Here is a 21,796-nt window from a genome sequence, read left to right on the forward strand (position 1 = left end):
TATGATGACTTGTATGCTAGATTGGACAATAAGGAGGGAGAGACTGATCTATACAGGTTGGCAAGACAGAGAGACAGAGATGGGAAGGACATGCAGCAGGTTAGGGTGACTAAGGATGGGGATGGAAGACTATTCACAGGTGCCAGTAGTGTGATGGGAAGATTGAAAGAGTACTGTACTTTGAAGAGTTGATGAACGAGGAAAAGGAGAGAACACAAAGACTAGAAGAGGTGGCTGTTGTGGACCATGAAGTAGTAATGATTAGTCAGGATGAAGTGAGGAGGCCATTGAAGAGGATGAAGAGTGTAAAGGCATTCGGTCCTTATGATATACCTGTGGAGGTATGGATGTGTCTAGGAGAGGTGGCAGTAGAGTGTCTGACTGGGTTGTTCAACAGGATCTTACATACTGACAAGATGCCTGAGGAATGGAGAAGCTTGCTGGTTCCCATTTTTAAGAACAAGGGAGATGTGCAGAGTTGTGGCAACTACAGAGGAATAAAGCTGATGAGCCATACAATAAAGTTATGTGCAAGAGTAGTTGAAGCTAGACTAAGTGCAGTAGTGAGTATTTGTGAGCAGCAGTATGGTTTCATGCCAAAAAAGAGCACTACAGATGCAGTATTTGCTCTGAAGATGTTGATAGAGAAGTACAGAGAAGGCCAGAGTGGGCTGCATTGCGTTTTTGTAGATCTGGAGAAAGCTTTTGACAGGGTGTCCAGAGAGGAACTGTGGTATTGTATGAGGAAGTCTGGAGTGGCAGAGAAGTATGTTAGAGCAGTGCAGGACATGTATGGGAACTGTAAGACAGTGGTGAGGTGTGCTGTAGGTGTGACAGAGGAGTTCAAGGTGGAGGTGGGACTGCATCAGGGATCAGCTCTGAGCTCATTCTTGTTAGCTGTGGTGATGGACAGGCTGACAGAAGAGGTTAGACAGGAATCTCCATGGACTATGATGTTTGCAGATGACATTGTGATCTGTAGTGAGAGCAGGGAACAGGTGGAGGAGAAGCTAAAGAGGTGGAGGTTTGTCCTGGAAAGGAGAGGAATGAAAGTTAGCTGCAGTAAGACAGAGTACATGTGTGTGAATGAGAGGACCCCATGTGGAAGAGTGAGGTTACAGGGAGAAGAGATCAAGAAGGTGGAGGATTTTAAGTACTTAGGGTCAATAGTCCAGGGCAATGGAGAGTATGGAAAAGAGGTGAAGAAGCGTGTACAGGCAGGATGGAACGGGTGGAGGAAAGTGTCAGGTGTGATGTGTGATGAAAGAGTTTCAGTTAAAATGAAAGGAAAGGTGTACAAAACTGTGGTGGGACAAGCAATGCTGTTTGGCAGCAGAGATGAAAATGCTGAGGTTCTCTCTGGGAGTGACCAGGATGGATAGGAACAAGAAAGAGTAAATGAGAGGGACAGCACGTGTTAAAGGTTTTGGAGATAAAGTCAGAGAGGCCAGACTGAGATGATTTGGACATGTCTATAGGAGAGATAGTGAATATATTGGTAGAAGGATGCTGAGTTTTGAACTGCCAGGCAGGAGGCCTAGAGGAAGACCAAAGAGGAGGTTTATTAATGTACTGAAAGAGAGCACATGAAGGTAGTTGGTGTGAGAGAAGAGGATGCAGAAGACAGGGTTAGATGGAGGCAACTGATTCGCTGGCAACCTATGAAGGGAAAAGCCGAAAGGAGAAGAGTAAGTCTGCAGGGCTAAGTTGTAGGACGTCCGTATGACCACTGGGTGTCAGTATTAACATTGATATACAGTATACTGTAGAAATCTTGATATGAAGTTTATCAGTGAGTAAAGATACGAAACTATTTAAATATAAATGGGAAGTTTGTAATTATAAATTCATGCAAGGGTTCCAAAAGTACATAAAAACAGTGCCAATGCCAATGTTCTGATCTCATACAGCTGTATTACTCCAGCTGATTTTAAAAAACAAACAAACCCAACGACATGATGAACAATTCTCTATTTGTGTAAGAAGACTGTTTATGGTCTGTAGTTCACGGGGCCCTGCGTGGAACACGACAGGGGCCTCTTTCTCAGAAGACATTTTGCACTGGTACAAAATGAATGATGTCTCATTTCCATGTAGCTCCAGGGTCCTGCTGCGGTGCATAACAGCACTTACTGAGACTCAAATAGAAAAGAGCCACCTTTAATGTTGTGAGCAGCAGCTGTGTGTTTTTTCATGCTATGACAGGTTGAAACATTTGCTGTGAAGGATACGTATAGTGTATTGATCGCTATCCGTAAACCACATCCACACACCTCATTAACAGCATGAACAACTGTGCAAGTCACTTCAAAGGGTTGTACATAACAGGTCTTATCTGACAGATAAGATAAAGATCTGCTGTCCGGGGAATAATGAAAAGTGAAATTTGATATTCCATGATGATATTTTAACATCATGTCACAATCTGCTGTAATAAGAAAGTGAATTTACATAGTTGTGAACAGATGACTGCCAGACTGCACGTCTCCTGGTGCAAAATGACCTATAATTATGATAAATTATTTTGACAGGAGACATGCAAATACATAGCACAATGAGGCTGGTGGAAATGGCGCGAGAGATGCTAGAACCGACAAAGCATAGCAGAAAGACAGGTTTATCTTGTCATTCTCATGACTTTTTGAGTCACGTTTGAATTATCTTGTGGGTTTTATTTAATAAGAATTGGAGCCATTTAGTCACTTGCAGACTTCTGTCTCTATGGGAAAATGGAGAGCGACACTCATTGTTATTCATCCGTTTGTTTAGTTTATTATGCTTAAATTAAAACCATTTTTCTTTACAGGAACACTTGGCAGTTGGCCTGGGAGGATTCAAAGATGTCAGATAATCTGAGGCACAACAGTGGATTTACGTAGTCACTCCTTAAACAGTTCCAATGTCCTTGGGCTGATCAGATAAGACCAAAAAACCTGAACACCTAATCCAGGAACAAACAGCTCCAGAGCAGACATATCAAAGACATCATCTGAAGGCCTCCCTTCATCAATATAGCATAAACAACTTGTCTCCGCACACCATCCTTTAAGGCCTGCATATAAACGTATTCTGTGGTTCAACAAGATTTACTCATACATATTAAATATAACTGCACAGTCATCTTAATTCATTTCCATGCTGATTCCCTGTATAGACAATGACTGTGTGCCCTGTGGACAGTACAACACACCAGTACTCACACAGGGAAGGGACACTCGCACAGGAACCTGTTCTCATGTCCTCTGCAGTCACAAGGCTTTCCTGCTTGTGTTATAGCTTAGGGCAAAGTTGGTTAAACTTAGATGTCAATGATAATGAACACATTCAATTGCTCAATTGTTGGTCCTGGCCTCTCGTGCGTGCATATACTAGAACGTTCGTTTGGCTGGCACTTTCTGCTAAACATCCCCTGAGGTTGGACTGTAGTTGCTGGAAGTTCATTCTCACGATCAAAACGTCTCCCTCGTGAGACCAAACGCTGTCAATCAAAAGAAAAAACAACAAACGTGCAAGTTAACTACATATTGTAAGAGGTTTATTAAAAAATAAATGATAAGAATAATCACACCAGTGGTGTTTAACTCATAATGCTGTGCAAAGAAACACCACACGTTGAAAGTTACAGGAAATTGAATGAACTTCGAGTCCCAAAATAAGCTCAGCACTCTAGAAGCTGCAATGTTACAGATTTTAATAAATGCATTATTGGTATGCAGCAAGTACTAAGAAGAAGATGCATCAAAGACTCCTAAATGAAGAGCAAACTGCAGCAGTGAAACCGTCCATGGAGGTGAATGGACCCACTACACAGCTGTGCCTCTCTCCAGGTTCTGTTTGATCTCTGCTGTGTATTTGCCATAGAAACGCTCTGCCTTCTTGTTGAACTTGGCATTCCTCTCATTAATGTAGTCGATGTCGGCATCGTCATTGTAGGCCCTCCGTCGGCTGTACTTGGCCCGCTTCTCGATCCTGACAATCACACACACATAAAAGAAGGCAGTTGAGGGAGGGTTTCGTAGACTACTAGACTGCTGTCTGTGACATATCCAATAACAGTAATTGGCGATAGGTATTAAATCGGGGAATGGGGGGAGGGTGCATTTAATTTGGCAAGAAAAAGTGGCAAAATAAATCACCACACACATACACACACTCAGGAAAATTGGTGGATTTATGACCTTCCAGTCTTGATTCACTGTGTCTTCAAAGCCTTGTTTTGCGTCATAGCCTGGCAATGGTGTCTGTGTCTAATGACCCACAGTTGCATCTTTAACACAAGCTGTTGACTGACTTTTGTTGCAGTTACGCCTTGCATCCACACAACACCGCAGATATTCGGGACGAAAATGATGGCCAAAATGAAGTTTTTAAAAAATGTCTGGTCTGCGTTGTTGTGTGGACGCTGTATCCGCAACTTTTTCTATCCAAGGGGAGTCTCCCTGCGACGTCATGCGTGTGACCCGTGTCTACATGTACACACGGGTCACACCGGCTATTTTCTGACGTATAACAGCTCCACGTTGAAGACGTGTTGATAGGCATGCATGGCACTTGAATATTTATTCTTCTGTTTCTTTATGAATCATAAAGTTTATGTATATATTTATTCATTCATTCATGTTCCTCGCCAAAGACGCTGATGCCAGTTCTGGGTCAGACTGGGACGCGCTGTCTTCTGGTGGGAGAACTCTGTGATCGAGGTCATCCTCCATGAGAAACGTCATAAATTTCCACACGTCCTGAACCTCTCTCCTGTCGTGATAAATGCACTTATGCGTTTACATGTGGATGGAATTTTTTTTGAAAACGCTGTTGTGTGGACGCAAATTTTTTTCTATGTAGGGTGAAAAAAGTTGTGATTTCACAAAGTTCCGGCAAAGGGTGAACATGGCCTCAGATACAGGAAAGATGGAAGTAATCAGCACTCAAAAACAGCACTCAATTACCTGGGAGAGGCCCCAGCATTGTTTCTTAATAGTAGCGTGCTATGTGGCTTTCATAGAGGTTTGCTCCACCGTCTACCCATAACCACATAGCGACTGGTCTAGCGTGGTGATAAATAGGCACAAGGACATTTGTAGTTGGTCACTGAACAGGACCTGTACCCTACTAGGACCCAGACACACACCCATCTTATTCTGGCACACTTGGTAGACTCATCACCACACAGAGTGGATCAAACAGTACCTCCTATCATGGGCTTGTGCCAGAATTTGAAGTCTAGCCTTTAGGTTGTTAGCTATAGAAACTTAAGGGCAATCAGCATTAGATTTATCTTACTGGTGCAGTGAGTTAGGCTGGTAGTTAACTGGCAGGCTGAGGGAGATTAAATCGATGGACAGTCAAGGCAGCCTACGGCATCCCTGTTCTCTGTTTTTAAGAAGAACTTACTGTTTCTCCACATCTTCAACCATGCGGTCAATGCCCTCCGTTGTGGGGATGTGGGTGCCGTGGATCAGGCTACTGGACGTGGGGTGGAAGTCCTCACCACTGCTCATCACCAGGAAAGAAAATACAGTACATTGAAATGAGATATGCATAACCACAGTAAACAACCATTAAAACTGATTTTTCTATTTCATTGTTGCGATTATGGTCATCTTAACAAGTGAAATGTATTTGGCTTCAGGGCAAAATGTGTTGGTAAGTCCTTCTCCTTTCTCTGTGCGTCACCCTTTAAAGTTGAAAAATCTGCAGGAACTGAACTTTTCCTCAACCCCCGAATGTTCAGACTATTAAAAACGTTTCAGAAATATGCAGCTAAATCAAAACCACCCCCCAGGCAAATCAAGTTAGCATATAGAAAATGCTTTGTGCACATGTGATCAGTTATTTTTTAAAATGATTACATCAAGCAAATTTCCAAAATTAATTTCGCTTGATTGGACATTTTCTAGTTACAGTCTCAGTAGCAGAAACATCCTTGTGTATCACTTCTATGGCCACATTAGAGACAATACCCAGAAGTCAGTTCCCACGTTGAGCTGTCCAACAAACTTGTGAAGTCTTAAAACACAACACTGAGGCTTTACTCACCACTCCTCCCTCTGCTTCTCATAGCCCTCCATGTCTGGCCTGATTTGCTTGGTGAGCCTCTGATACTGTCGGAATTGGGCCTCCGCGTATCCTGCAGTCAATTGTGTGACAGAAAAAAACTCCAGTTATAATTACCGGAACAAACAGCGAGCAGGCATCAGGCTCAGACACACAACCTGTGTTTAGTTAATGGGGGCAACTCTCCATTGTCTCTCTATCTTGAAATCCCTCTGGTGATAATTTTTCACCCAGAGGTTTAAAAGAAACACATTGATGTCATATTCATTTGACACAGCAAGTCTTTTGTCAGTACAGTGGTACCTCTATTTACGAATGCCTCTACTTACGAAATTTTCTACTTTCTACGAAATTTCTCAGCAGGAAAATGTTGGCTCTACTTACGAAAGAAATTTTGACTTACGTAATGTAAAAACACAGTATCGGCTGGTTCCTGAGCACAACATTCTCATAGCTACTCTGTCATTGGCTATTACCTATTATGTATCTTCCTGGCATCCCATTGGCCAAGAGGGATGCCACTCCACCTCTGTGTGGAGGTGGATCGGTGCTTACTGCTTATGCAGTGTCTTCAGCATTCGGCACTCGATCCGTGAGGTAGTCTGATAGTTTTGCGCAAAATAGCTATTTGAGTATGAGAAAGTAACGGAGAAAAGAGGAAAATACGAAGAAAAGAGTTTTTCGTCCGTACAAAGCAAGAGATAATACACTCAACAAAAAAATATAAACGCAACACTTTTGTTTTTGCTCCCATTTTTCATGAGATGGACTTAAATATCTATAATTCATTCCAGATACACAATATTACCAATTCTCTCAAACATTGTTCACAAATCTGTCTAAATGTGTGATAGTGAGCACTTCTGCGTTGCTGAGATGATCCATCCCACTTCGCAGGTATGCCACATCAAGATGCTGATCTGACATCATGATTAGTGCACAGCTGTACCTTATACTGCCCACAATAAAAGGCCACTCTGAAATGTGCAGTTTTGTCTCACAGCAAAATGCCACAGATGCCACAAGCATTGAGGGAGCTGCAATTGGCATGCTGACAGCAGGAATGTCAACCAGATGTGTTGCTTGTGCATTGAATGTTCATTTCTCCACCATAAGCCGTCTCCAAAGGTGTTTCAGAGAATATGGCAGTGCATCCAACCAGCAGGTTCACCTCCAAGATTGTCTGAGACCAGCCACTCAGACAGCTGCTGAAACAATTGGTTTGCATAACCAAACAATTTCTGCACAAACTGTCAGAAACCATCTTAGGGAAGCTCAACTGCATGCTCGTTGTCCTCATCGGGGTCTTAACCTGACTCTAGATCATCACAGTTAACAGACTGGAGTGGGCAAATGCTCACATTCGATGGCGTCTGGCACGTTGGGAGGGGTGTTCTCTTCACGGATGAATCTCGGTTTACATTGTTTAGGGCAGATGGCAGACAGCGTGTGTGGCGTCGTGTGGGTAAGCGTTTTGCTGATGTCAATGTTGTGGATCGAGTGGCCCATGGTGGTGGTGGGGTTGTGGTATGGGCAGGCATTTGTTATGGACAAAGAATACAGGTGCATTTCATTGATGGCATTTTGAATGCACAGAGATACCGTGATAAGATCCTGAGGCCCATTGTTGTGCCATACATCCATGAACATCACCTCATGTTTCTGCAAGATAATGCACAGCCCCATGCTGCAAGGATCTGTACACGATTCTTGGAAGCTGAAAATGTCCCAGTTCTTGCATGGCCAGCATACTCACTGGACATGTCACCCATCGAGCATGTTTGGGATGTGCTTGACCAGCGCATACGACAGCGTGTACTAGTTCCCACTAATATCAAGCAACTTTGCACAGTCATTGAAGCGTGGACCAACATTCCACAGGCCACAATTGACAATCTGAGAAACTCTATGCGAAGAAGATGTGTTGCACTGCATGAAGCAAATGGTGGTCACACCAGATACTGACTGGTTCTGAGTCCCCAGACCCCAAATAAAGCAAAAAAAACCTGCATATTTCAGGGTGGCCTTTTATTGTGGGCAGTATAAGGTACACCTGTGCACTAATCATGATGTCAGATCAGCATCTTGATGTGACACACCTGTGAGGTGGGATGGATCATCTCAGCAAAGCAGAACTGCTCACTATCACACATTTAGACAGATTTGTGAACAATGTTTGAGAGAAATGGTAATATTGTGTATCTGGAATGAATTATAGATATTTAAGTCCACCTCATGAAAAATGGGAGCAAAAAAAAAAGTGTTGCGTTTATATTTTTGTTGAGTGTAGAAAAGCAAGAAAAAGGATCAAAACAAAAGGAAGTTTGAGGAGTTTAAGGCATCACGTGGGTGGTTGGAGAAGTTCAAAAGGAGGACTAGAATTCACTCTGTTGTTCGGCATCGTGAGATAGGAGCGCATGAACCAAAGAGGGCAAAATACAATGAGGACAGCAGTTAAAAGGTAAATGACCATCATTTTTTACATTATGCACAACTCTCATTTATTGTGCAATAATCTAATCTTAACATATATTTATTACATGTTTTGATGCATTTTTATGCTTTATAAAACATTTATGTTTGAATTTTTGGGGGCTTGGAACGGATTAGGGCATTTGCATGGAGAACGCGTCTCTACTTGGGTAATTTTCTACTTATGTAATTTCTTCCGCAACCAATTAATTTTGTAAGTAGAGGTACCACTGTAATTACATTGGGTGCATTTAGATATAGTTACTATCCAAGGGGTATCTTACATGTGATCAGAATTCTGCTGTCAAACAGCAACAGGTTTCAATCAGTCCAAATACAGTCTTCATCAGGTTAATGAGAAACTAATGACAGTGACAACAAATACAAAAAACAGCTAGCTAGGTTAACTCTGACACAACCTATGTAAGGAAGACAGAATACAATACAGTGGTACCTGTACTTACGAACGTCTCTTCATACCAAATTTTCAAGTTACGAAACGCCTCAACAGGAAAATATTGCCTCTTGTTACGAAAGAAATTTCAGGATATGAAAGATAAAAAGACAATATGGGCTGCTACTCGCAGCTCCCAAAAGTTCCTGAACGCAACATTCTTATAGCTGCTCTGCCATTGGCTATCATCTAGCATCCTGGCATCCAATTGGCTAAGAGGAACCTCTACAGTAGGTGTCTATGTGTGTAGCTAGATAGGACTCTATGCAGCGTCCTCGTCATTCGGCCCTCGTCTCATGAGGTGTTCTGATAGTTTTGTGTAAATAATTTGCGAAAAGGCAAAAGCCTTTTTAATGACCTTGTGAAGGCGGATTAGGGCATTTGCATTGAAAATGCGACTCTACTTAATAAATTTTCTACTTAAGAAATTTCTTCCAGAACCAATTAATTTCGTAAGTAGAGGTACCACTGTACAAGTCATTCGCATCCGTGCCACTAACCTGCAAATCCAGTGTCTGGATTTTTCTTCTTTTTCTTTCTTTCCCAGCGCTCTGCATCGTCAGCAGTAATTTCCAGTAGTTTTACTCTGCCATAGTCCTCACCTCTGGCAGCACATTCCTTTAAGACAAATATAAATGTTCAGTAAACACAAAGCATAGCTACATGTGTCCAAATATTCAACAGTGTGAGCGAAACTGCCTTTTTAAGAAATATCTCAAATGAACTGGTGGTGAAGTTATTTAAATTCTCCAACTAAATCATTATTGTAATTTTGTTAGTTGAAGTACTGAAAGCACAGGTTCTACTATCTGTATCTAAATAGAAATGCATACCCTCGAGCGAGTCATAAGAAAAACTGACAGTACAGCACAAGCTCACTAGTTAATCAAAATTTCCCTTACATACCTTTCTCTTTTGATCTTCGGCAAGTTCCCATTCCAATCGAGCCCTTTTAGCCTCCCAGTTTGATGGTAATTTCATTCTTTTATCCTCCTCCACAACCTCCTGGTGATTGAGCTTCCTTGCTTCATTCTGCAGTGAAACAAGAAGATGAATGTGAAGTGCAATCAAATGATTTAGGCAAGACAATGTGTGAAAAAGTTACATCTTTGAGTTTAAACAAATAAAGTTGAAATCAAAATCATTTGTCATTTTTGTTGGATCCTGTCGTCTCAAAATGATTCAGATCTTTAATGAAATAAATGTCTTATATTTTTAAAAACCTTCTGGCTTCGGTGCCCTGCTGCAAATGTGCATAGCTAGACCCCAGCTTCTGGCAATGTTCCTGTGGACTCTTAACCCATTTCTCACGAACAAAGATCTCCAGTACTGGTACATTTTTACGTTATCAGTGACAACCACCTCCTCCAGATCCAACTAGGTTTTCTATCCGTTTCCAATGAGGTGGCAGTAATGCACACTCAAAATATTCAGCACTTGTTCTGAAACTGAGCGTGGTCAATTTTAAGGCGTGCATGACACCACTTTCCTTGAGGAATGCTCAGCGATGCCCAAGCTTTTACAGTGGGTGAGATTTTTAAAATTTATTTTCATCCAGTCATCTGCTATCATCCAAATCTGGGTCAGAGGTTATGCTGGAGCCTATCCCAACCGACTAGGGGCGAGAGACAGGGTATACCAAGTTGCCAGTTCATCCTAGGGTAACACACACAAGGATGAACACCCACTCAAACTACGGACACCAATTCAACTAAATTGAATGTTTTTGGTGGTGAAAGGAAACCAGAGAACCTGGAGAGAACCCATGCTGACACGGGGAGAAGATGAAAACTTCGCACAAAAAGAATGGAATCAAGGACCTTCTTACTGTGAGTGCTACTCATTGCACCACCGTGCTGACCTATAGTTTATTTTTAATTATTTAATGTCTTTTTCACTAGGAAAAATAACCCATTTAAGTCAAGGATCTCTTTCACAAGTGTGAAATGTCCAGGAAATCCTACAAAGAAACCTCTTTTTTGCAGGATATGCTAAGAGTTGTTGACAATCTCACTTTAAAACTGTAGGTTTCCAGTGCATATACAGTGTGCCCTCGTTCTTTGCGGTTAATGCGTTCCAGGATCCACAAGCAATTGAGGAATCCGCGATTGAGATTGCGATTTATTTATGTTATTATTTATGGTAATTTAAACGTTTATGAACCTTCCCCATTCTGATATTAAACCACCTTCTATCTGTATTACCTCTTCCCACACTCTTATCGAGTTTTTAAAGCACTTTTGTGTCTCACGAAAGTCCGAGACTGATGGAACAGAGCGCACTTCCGGATGCTGTCAGCCAATAGAATGCGCGTACGGTATCACGTGACTGCCTACTAAAAATTTGCGATGAGGTGGAGTCGCAATCATTGATGTGCGATTGCGCGAGGGCGCACTGTACTTCATTCTTTCTCCTCAAGTTATACCCATGACCTATAGGCCCCAATATTTTTACATCCCACTTCAAAGCAGTGACGTATTCTGATTGTCAGTTCGTCCATTCTTTAGTCCACCAAATATCTTCGCAACCGTTGCATCTAGAAAGATGAAGCAAAATGCACATTACTTGGGGGGCAAACGGGATGAAAATGAGATGATGACCTTGAGAAAAATGGTCAAGGTCAAATGTCAACTTGTGTATACTCAGGAACCGGATAAGATATAAATTAATGAATGAAAGAAATTTATTTTGGTTGTTCATATTTCACATTTCAAAAAACAACAACCAAAAACTAGGGAGAAGGCCAGCGTGAGTAAGACCGTAGATCAAAGATGGTGCTTTGATCTACGACAGTAGGCCAGAGCACTAGCTTTGATCTTTGACCTATGCCAGTTAGTCAGGGTACAATTTTGAATTCAGGGGTGTCGTGGGATGTTGCCACCTGTGACTGCAACATCCCACAAAGCTGGTGCTTTGATCTATGACTGGGCTTGTGCTAGTCAATCGACCTTTCGCCTTTCGGCAGGAATATGGAAAGAGTACTTTGAAGAGGTGATGAACAAGTAAATGAGACAGAACAAAGACTAGAAGAGGTGGCTGTTGTGGACCAGGAAGTGGCAAAGATTAGTCAGGATGAAGTGAGGAGGGCACTGAAAAGGATGAAGAGTGGAAAGGCAGTCGGTCCTGATGATATACTACCTGTAGAGGTTTGGAAGTGTCTAGGAGAGGTGGCAATGGAGTTTCTGACTGGGTTGTTCAACAGGATCTTAGATACTGACAAGATGCCTGAGGAATGGAGGAGAAGTGTGCTGGTGCCCATTTTTAAGAACAAGGGAGATGTGCAGAGTTGTGGCAACTACAGAGGAATAAAGCTGATGAGCCATACAATAAAGTTATGTGCAAGAGTAGTTGAAGCTAGACTAAGGGCAGAAGTGAGCATTTGTGAGCAGCAGTATGGTTTCATGCCAAAAAAAGAGTGCTACAGATGCAGTATTTGCCTTGAGGATGTTGATAGAGAAGTACAGAGAAGGCCAAATGGAGCTGCATTGTGTTTTTGTAGATATGGAGAAAGCTTATGACAGGGTGCCCAGAGAGGAACTGTGGTATTGTACGAGGAAGTCCGGAGTGGCAGAGAAGTATGTTAGAACGGTGCAGGACATGTATGAGGACTGTAAGACAGTGGTGAGGTGTACTGTAGGTGTGACAGAGGAGTTCAAGGTGGAGGTGGGACTGCATCAGGGATCAGCTCTGAGCCCCTTCTTGTTCGCTGTGGTGATGGACAGGCTGACAGAAGAGGTTAGACAGGAATCTCCATGGACTATGATGTTTGCAGATGACATTGTGATCTGTAGTGAGAGCAGGGAACAGGTGGAGGAGAAGCTAAAGAGGTGGAGGTTTGTCCTGGAAAGGAGAGGAATGAAAGTTAGCTGCAGTAAGACAGAGTACATGTGTGTGAATGAGAGGACCCAATGTGGAAGAGTGAGGTTACAGGGAGAAGAGATCAAGAAGGTGGAGGATTTTAAGTACTTAGGGTCAATAGTCCAGAGCAATGGAGAGTGTGGAAAAGAGGTGAAGAAGCGTGTACAGGCAGGATGGAACGGGTGGAGAAAAGTGTCAGGTGTGATGTCTGATGAAAGAGTTTCAGTTAAAATGAAAGGTGTAAAACTGTGGTGGGACAAGCAATGCTGTTTGGCAGCAGAGATGAAAATGCTGAGGTTCTCTCTGGGAGTGACCAGGATGGATAGGAACAAGAAAGAGTAAATGAGAGGGACAGCACGTGTTAAAGGTTTTGGAGATAAAGTCAGAGAGGCCAGACTGAGACGGTTTGGACATGTCCAGAGGAGAGATAGTGAATATATTGATAGAAGGATGCTGAGTTTTGAACTGCCAGGCAGGATGCCTAGGGGAAGACCAAAGAGGAGGTTTATGGATGTAGTGAAAGAGGACATGAAGGAAGTTGGTGTGAGAGAAGAGGATGCAGAAGACAAGGTTAGATGGAGGCAATTCGCTGTGGCGACCCCCGAAGGGAAAAGCCGAAAGGAAAAGAAGAAAGAAGATCAATACTTTGTTGTAGTCTTAGACTTTTGATCCCTATGACCGGCAGGAATAACCAGCAATGCATGTAAACGTGGATTCACCTCGCTTGCTATTTTTCATGCCTTTTTATTAGTACAAAACTGAAATCAAAGTGTCTAAGTCAAAGTTCTAGTCTAAGTAAAACTTACAAGTAAACATTGAGTAATATTTTGTATAACTATCTTCACATAGTGAATGCAAGTTTTTAATTCTTGAATCTCACATTTATACCTGCATAAAGTAGGATAGAAATAGTTAAGCTTAAGCTTTTGTGTATTTTTGTAGGTAAACTGAACAGAAGATTTGCCCCCTCAGAATGCACCAGAATGCAGGAAAACCCCATTTTCTAAAAAATTTCACAGGGGAGGCACCCCAGACCCCCCTTGTGGGGGTGTATCCCCCTACACCCCCCCCGCGACAAGTGTTGCTCGTGCACTGCTGTCTTGGACACAGAATGTGGCTTTTTGTGGCTTACCCAATTCTTTCACAAAACCGGCATCATGGTGCGCATGAATGTTCTCGCCGATGCTCTGAAAAGCATCAACAATGCTGAGAAGCGAGGAAAACGGCAGGTCCTCATCAGGCCTTGCTCTAAGGTTATTGTGCGCTTCCTAACCGTCATGATGAAGCACGGTTACATTGGTGAGTTTGAGATCATTGATGACCACAGAAAATAGTCGTCAATCTCACAGGCAGGCTGAACAAGTGTGGTGTGATCAGTCCACGTTTTGATCTCCAGCTCAAGGACCTGGAGAAGTGGCAGAACAACCTGCTGCCTTCAAGACAGTTTGGATACATTGTGCTGACCACCTCAGCTGGCATCATGGACCACGAAGAGGCCAGACGGAAACACACAGGAGGCAAAATCCTTGGATTCTTTTTCTAAAATGTAAAGAACTGCAAATAAAAAAACAAGAGAAAATTTTTTTTTCTTTCACAGGGAGCCACAGTGGCGTAGTCATACTACCTCCTAGTGCAAGCCTAGTATGACAGTAGGCCGGAGCACTTGCTCTGATCTTTGACCTATGCGAGTAAGTCAGGGTAAAATTTTTAATTCAGGGGTGTCGTGGGATGTTGCAGTCTGTGACTGCATTGGTTCTAGTTAATTTTTTTTACATGTTCTACATGACTATTCCAAAACCTCTTGTCTAGATGTTTTTGTGCAAGATGTGATTGCTGTGTCAGTAAAAGAGGGAACATGTCCACCCCGTTACCATTTTAATGAATGCCATCCCTCTGAGCCGATATGAATGTGTATCTTTCCCTTTCTTGACCATAAAGAAGATGTGACAATGGAGACATTTTATAAGATCAGAGGGACTAAAATATCTAAAAAAGCCAAAAGTTAGTTTTCTGCAATGGCCATTTTACTGTGCTATAATTGTTTTTTCTCTCATTCCACAGTAGCAACATCAGTCTGTAATTTCCTGGTTTTATATTAAAGATGTGATACTTCTTGCACAACCAGTGCCAACATGCTTCAGTTACAGGTAGTCGTCGACTCGGTCGTAAATCGACTCTTACGTAAAAATTCAATTTGTTTTCTCGCCTATTGTGAGACATGAGGGAGCGTGGGGAGGTGGCATCTCTTTGATCATTTTCTCTAGATACCGTATCATACTGTTCCATATTTTTACGTTTGTCACGTTCAAGTCAAACAATCAATACTGTACTAAAATACAATTAGTTTATTATGTAAAAAACATATAAAACGAAAAACAATGTAGTGTTGAAATACCAAAATGCAAAGACAGTAAAATACTGTACAAAAACATAGTGGCTGCTGGCATAACGTGCTGGTGCTTGGCTGTGGGTCGTCCGGATCATCAGCTGGGGCAGCGTGTGGGTTGGTGGGAGCGGGAGACGATGTTTTCATAAACATTGTGAGCTTTGTCTGAATTGTTTCTTTTTCCCCTCATAAATTTCACGATATGGACAGAAAGCGTCGTTTGCCATCCATTCAATCCTTGCAAATCTTTCTATGTTTGGGTACATTTCTTCAAAGTGTGCAAGGAGCTTATTTAAGAGGGAAAAGCCTTCTGACAAGCCTTTGGTGGTGAACACTTTTCTGGTTCCTCCTCTTCTTTCTCTGCTTCTCTTCTCGGCAATCCCAGCATGGTTTTGGCTTCCTTATGGATGTAAGTGCGTTCTGGCATTCGTTTCCAGAACCACCCAGTTTCATCAGCATTGAAGATTTGTTCTGGAAGATACTCCTCTTCTTTAATCAGTTCGTCAAGACTGGCGACAAACTCACATGCTCCTTTGTCGTGTGCTCCTTTGTCGTCTGCACTCGCTGCTTCTCCGGTCACTCGAACATTATGCAGCTGGAATCTTTTCTTAAATCTTTTGAACCACCAGTACCAGCCACAAAATTGTGACTGTAGTCTTCTCCAGCACGTTCCTTCAAAGTCTGAAATAGACTTCTAGCCTTTGTCTGCACAGTAAAAAGGCTTAATGGAGTCCGTTTTTGAATCTGATCTTCCATCCAAATGTGCAGTATTTTTTTCATTTCATGGATGGGCCCAGTACGTTGTTTTGTAATTACTGTTGAGTGGATAGACGCAGAACCTTTCACAGCTTCACGGATCCTATCTTTGTCTTTCAAAATTGTTGACACAGTAGAGTGTGATAAGTCGCGTGCGATCACATTAACTTTTTTTCCTCCTTCGTGCTGTTTTATCACCATCATTTTTGTGTCCAGATCGATGGCCCATCTTGCCTTCTTGGCAGCCTGAGGAGATGATGGAAACAATTTCCTCTTGCTAGACATCTTGGAGGTATACCTGTACAGACAAGGACGAAGTGTGCTGTACTGTACTGGGCTGAGCTACTGATCTCACAGTTTGACTGGACAGCGAGTGTGCGGCGTGGTGACTGAAGAGAGCATGGGAGTCTCAGAGCGTGAGTACTGTGGCAGGAGGGAATGCCCACCCTACCCGGACATTGCGGTCGTAAAGTTGGTCGGTCGTAAGTCGCATAGGTCGTAAGTCGACGACTACCTGTATATCAAAATTTCTTTAGGATACCACACTGCATTAGTATCAAGTCAAGAAATAAATGCAATGATATTCTAATGTCAGGCACATACAAGGAAAAAACTTTTTGCATGTTAAATATCATCAGGTTCCCTCAACAGGTGCTTTGAAATTATTGTATTTCCAAAAACAAAGCTTTTCAAACTGATTCTTACAAGTTAAAAGAGATCAGAATCAGAATACTGAATTAATCCCCCGAGGGGAAATTGCTTTTCCTCACATTCACTCTGCACTAGAAGAAAGTAAAAAAACCAATGTAGTCACAGACTGCAACATCCCGCGACATCCCTGACTTCAAAATTTTACCCAGACCTACTTGCATAGGTCAAAGATCAAAGCTAGTGCTGTGACCTACTTTTGTAGATCAAAGCAGTAGCTTTGTTCTATGGTCTTACACTGGCCTTCTCCCTCGTCTTTCTATCTTATCCAGTTCCTGAGTGTACAAAAGTTCAAATTTGACCTTGACCTAGTTTTCTCAATGTCAAGGTCATCATCTCATTTTTGTCCCCTCTACTGCCCAAGTAATGTGCTTTTTTTTTCATCTGTCTATCTGGAATGGTTGCATAGATATTTGGTGGACCAATGGATGGACGGACGGAGTAACGGACGCACACACAAACACTGACAATTACAATACATCACGGCTTTGAAGTGGGATGAAAAAAGTGAGACAGCAGTAGAAAAATTAGAATTAAAAAGAGCTGATAAATAATAGAATAGAATTAAATATAAACATGTATAAAGATACACACAGCAACAGTAACTGCTGCTTCCTTTCACCTTCACTGCATGTTAAAGTGAAGCATTGTACAGCATGATGGCCACAGGCAGAAAAAAATTCCTATGGCATTCAGTAGTACATTCTACTACTGAACGTGTCCCATCAGTAAAGTGGATGGAACTCATTGTTCAAGGTGGCCCTTAGTTTGGACAATACTGTGGTTATTCTGTGAAAGTAAGCCACATACCCGTTTGAAGTGCAACTCTCTAAATTTCCGTAGTCGCTCTTCTCTCTTTTGGGACGCAGGAGTTTCAGTTGCGTCCTCTTCAGCCGCTGTAGCGATGGCAGACTCCTGAAAACAACGACAGTGTCCATCGTGTGTTTACAACAACACAGACAATAACACCGAAGAGAACCTTTGTACGTGTTTGAAGAGCTAAGCTAATCGCTAACACAAGCAATTTTAGCACAATACATTATAAACTACACGCGTAAAACAGAAACATAGTCCTTGAAAACAAAGAAAAGGATCACACTTATAGGTTTAACATTTGAATACAACATTCTAAACAGAAAGAAAAAGATAATGTCACATATAAATTGATAAATCTCAAACCTCACTGCATGACGCCATTGCTGTATGAAGATAAGCGGACAAAACAGGAAGTTTGAAACTTCATACCGGATATTACGAAACCAGATGACGTAACGGGAGAGCTTCGGTTCAACTACTAAAAACGTCACCATCTCGTCCATTAACTGTGATTCAATAATTGCCATTTAAAGCAATTACCACAACATTATAAGTGATTACAGTATAAGTAAATGATTTTTTCCGAGTAAAAAACATAAATCCTTTCGTCAGATTTTGACTGTCTTCCATTTAATTCAGTTTCAATGAACACATGTATCTACCATGACTAGCATCAGTACTAATGAATTGTACAACATTTGAATGATATGAATTGTATTCCTCAGTATGAAAAATGGTAGATAAAACACTATGAAATTACTGTACCTGTGCAAGGATCTCGCCATTGTGCCTTTATAGTTAAATAAATAAATAAACAAACAAACAAACAAAGAAATAAATAAACAAACAAACAAACAAATAAATATATAAACAAACAAACAAAGAAAGAAAGAAAGAAAGAAAGAAATAAATAGACGGACGGATGACCGAACCAACCAACCAACCAACCAACCAACCAACCAACCAACCAACCAACCAACCAAAACATAAATAAATAAATAAATATCTGAATGAATAAACAAACAGACATGACATATTCTCTATATTGTCCTCCAAGTAGACAAAATATAATGGTAACCCCTCTTTGGTACTGTTATAATGGATAAAACATGATGATGGGCCATCATGGGTTCGTTTTCAGTGATAACATCAGTCCGACATCACTATCTCCCATCTACAATTATGTCCTTTCATAACTCCCAAAAATATTTTCTCAGCCGATTGACCCAGGTGATGTATCTCATGCTAATGACCCTCATTGCATCCAAAGGCCCCCTTATACACCCCCATCAACAATCGTTGAGGAGCCAGACGGGTTGTTGGAATGTGAATAGCACTGACCACACCCCACAGGGTTAATAAGCTGGGACATTACCAGCCACCTTCAGAACTGAAGAAGCCTCTTGGATGAGAGCCGAAATGTCTTCAAGAACTTTCTTATGATAATAGGGTGTAATAGCCTGTAGCTGAATATTGAAATGCTAAAGTAAATATCACAACATGGTCAGGCAAAATAGATTAGATAAAGCAGAATTTAGATAAAGACGAGATAGGATTTTGGTTAAGAAAAAGCAAAACAGATAATAATAGTCCAAGATTTTAGAAATGCTGTTATGGTACAAATGGTACAAATGGTAAAGCATACATGTGCATATGTGTTTATTGATGTACATTAGGAAGATCGAACTATTTAATTGATGATATGGTCATAGTTTGTATAAAGAGAACTGAACAAATATGATAGAAATGTTTATTACTTTAACTGATTTTGGATTTATCACAGTGTAAGAACATGGTAATGATGATTGATGTTTATTTCATTGTTTTTATTTGTAATTTGAAAACAAAACAATGTTATTTTGATTGTTTATTCATTCCAGGAGTTTTGTTTATTGCAATATGACAACCTGTTTGTATGCAATGATATCTGTTTAGATTGCAAATGTCTAGATCTGTACATGCGAAAATGGATTGGTTTGGTCTGCGACCAGACTGGAGAGTTTTGTGGGGTTTGGTGAAAATAAAAAAAGAGAAGGAGAGCGAAAGAGAGACGTTGGCGAGCGTAATATGGACGGATGAAAAATTAATAAAACTATACACCTGGATTAAGAAAACGGCATCGCTCGCTGGTGATTTTAATTACCCCCTTTTTCCGGAGTGTAACAATAGAGACCACTGGACTTTGTCAGCATCTCTTTTATTGCTGCATGTATGTCCTCTCCTCTTGTTTGTGTTTCATGGTGGTGTTACACTCAGCAAAGAGCTCCTTATCTTTGTGAAGGAACCTGACAAGCACAAGCTACAACTCATCAATGGCCACATATATGCATGGTGCTCTCTGAGTAGCTGCATCAAGCTGTTAATATTTCTTATTTTTCTGGTTGCTGTTGAAGCTGACGTTGGGAGTTTGTCCACACGTCACATCTTTCTGATTTTCCTCAAACAAAATGTCAACAACAGCTTTTAAGCACTTATTCATAACTGTCCCATCACTAAAAGATGTTTTATGTTGCCCCAAAATCCACCATGCCTTTAGTGAACATTCGTTTGCATTTTTCTTGGTTATTTTGAGCTCAGCTCGGACTTCAGGGGATAATTCTGTGCAAAAGCTCTGTGCAATGTGCATACATTTTTGTAACTAATCGAAAGTGTTACTATTGTATATACTGTACTTGTATTTTATTCTTTTTCTACTTTGTTAAATTATTGCACTGCAAGGATTTGCCCAAAATCTCATTAAAATGTCATTGTACTATGTATAGTGACAATAAAGGCTTTCTATTCTATTCTATTCTATTCTATTCTATTCTATTCTATTCTATTCTATTCTATTCTATTCTATTCTATTCTATTCTATTCTATTCTATTCTAATAATTTCTGCATTCTAATAAATAAATTGACATCCACATGTCTTCAAATGGTCATTAATTGATATGTCCCTGTTCATTTTATCACAGAGATGAAGTAGGTGAAGTAACCATCTGAGTCACAGGATTAAGGGAAAGGTTTATGCTTCTTGTTCCCCTTAAATACATTGAAACTTTGAGTAGTACTCCACCACATGTCTTTTTTTTTTTTTCACGACTGCACCTCAGACAGCCTAATTCCACTGTGCAGACATTGTCTGTGGGCCACTGCCCATGATTCCAACACCGTCTAAAGTGAGATACCATTCTACAAAAATATTATTGCAATGGCAATTCTACACTGTTCTCTGGACATATTCTAAATCTTATCTAAATGAGGCTTTCAGAGGGTCAGTCAGTCATTTTCAGATTACCACCGCTATATCCGCCGCAGCGGGTCGCGGGGAACCGGAGCCTATCTCGGCTGCATTAGGCGTGAGGCAGGGGATACTCCGGGCACGATGCCAGTGCACCGCAGAGCCACACACAAAGACATACAATCATGCACACACACACTCATTCCTACGGGCAATGTTGGAACTGCCAGTCAACCTGAAGCGCATGCTTTTGGAGGCGGAAGGAAGCCAGAGAACCCGGAGAGAACCCACGTAGACACGGGGAGAGCATGCGAACTCCGCACAGAGCGGGACTCGAAACCGAGTCTGTCATGCTGTGAGGCGGCAGCGCTACCCACTGCGCCACCGTGCAGCCGCTTTCAGAGGGTGATGTACAATAAAGTTTAGAATATCTCTGGACTGAATGTCTTCAGGATCAAGACATAAAATAACATCAAACCCGTTATATCAATACAAGAAACGTTTATGTGTGCCATGACACAAGTTTTCAGTAATATTTTTGTATTTATAATATAATAATAATGGACTAGATTTATATATTTTCTGGACACTCAAAGTCACTTTTAAATTGGATCCATTATTAATTCACTCCTCATTCATACTTGGTGATGGTAAGCTACGTGTGTAGCCACAGCTGCCCTGGGGCAGACTGACTGAGGCGTGGCTGCCAATCTGCGCCTACGGCCCCTCCAACCAAGTGTCTTGCCCATGGATGCAACAAATGACTCGACGGGGGCGGGAATCGAACCGCCGATCTTGAATCATTGGACGACCTGCTCTACAACTGAGCCACTGATATGGTGTAGTTGAAATAAGGTGTAGTTGAAACAACACCATATCTCCCCTTGGACTTTGAATTGATAAACTCTGCTTTACTATTACCGAGCAAACATGTACCCATATCGCAATCTGAGTATGACTGGCTGTACAGAAAGGCAAGAAAGGTCAGGCTTATATTTATTCATATGCTACACTGTTAAATTCCACTAAATGAAAGTGTTATGGTTATTTTTACCTGCAAAGAAATTG

At 41.4% G+C, this 21,796-nt stretch overlaps 1 protein-coding gene across 1 annotated transcript; it reads right to left on the reverse strand.

The window, feature by feature from the left end:
• Positions 1-3,509: 3,509 nt before the first annotated feature.
• syf2 (SYF2 pre-mRNA-splicing factor) lies at positions 3,510-17,923 on the reverse strand. Its single transcript, XM_068339519.1, has 7 exons — positions 17,868-17,923; positions 17,499-17,603; positions 9,887-10,012; positions 9,481-9,598; positions 6,037-6,127; positions 5,392-5,490; positions 3,510-3,969 (listed from the first exon to the last, which is right to left on the reverse strand). Exons 1-7 carry the CDS (start codon positions 17,883-17,885, stop codon positions 3,804-3,806), a joined length of 723 nt encoding a protein of 240 aa, XP_068195620.1. The 5' UTR covers positions 17,886-17,923; the 3' UTR covers positions 3,510-3,803.
• Positions 17,924-21,796: the final 3,873 nt, after the last annotated feature.

Source organism: Antennarius striatus, chromosome 17, assembly GCF_040054535.1.
Source record: "Antennarius striatus isolate MH-2024 chromosome 17, ASM4005453v1, whole genome shotgun sequence".
Lineage (NCBI taxonomy): Eukaryota > Metazoa > Chordata > Actinopteri > Lophiiformes > Antennariidae > Antennarius > Antennarius striatus.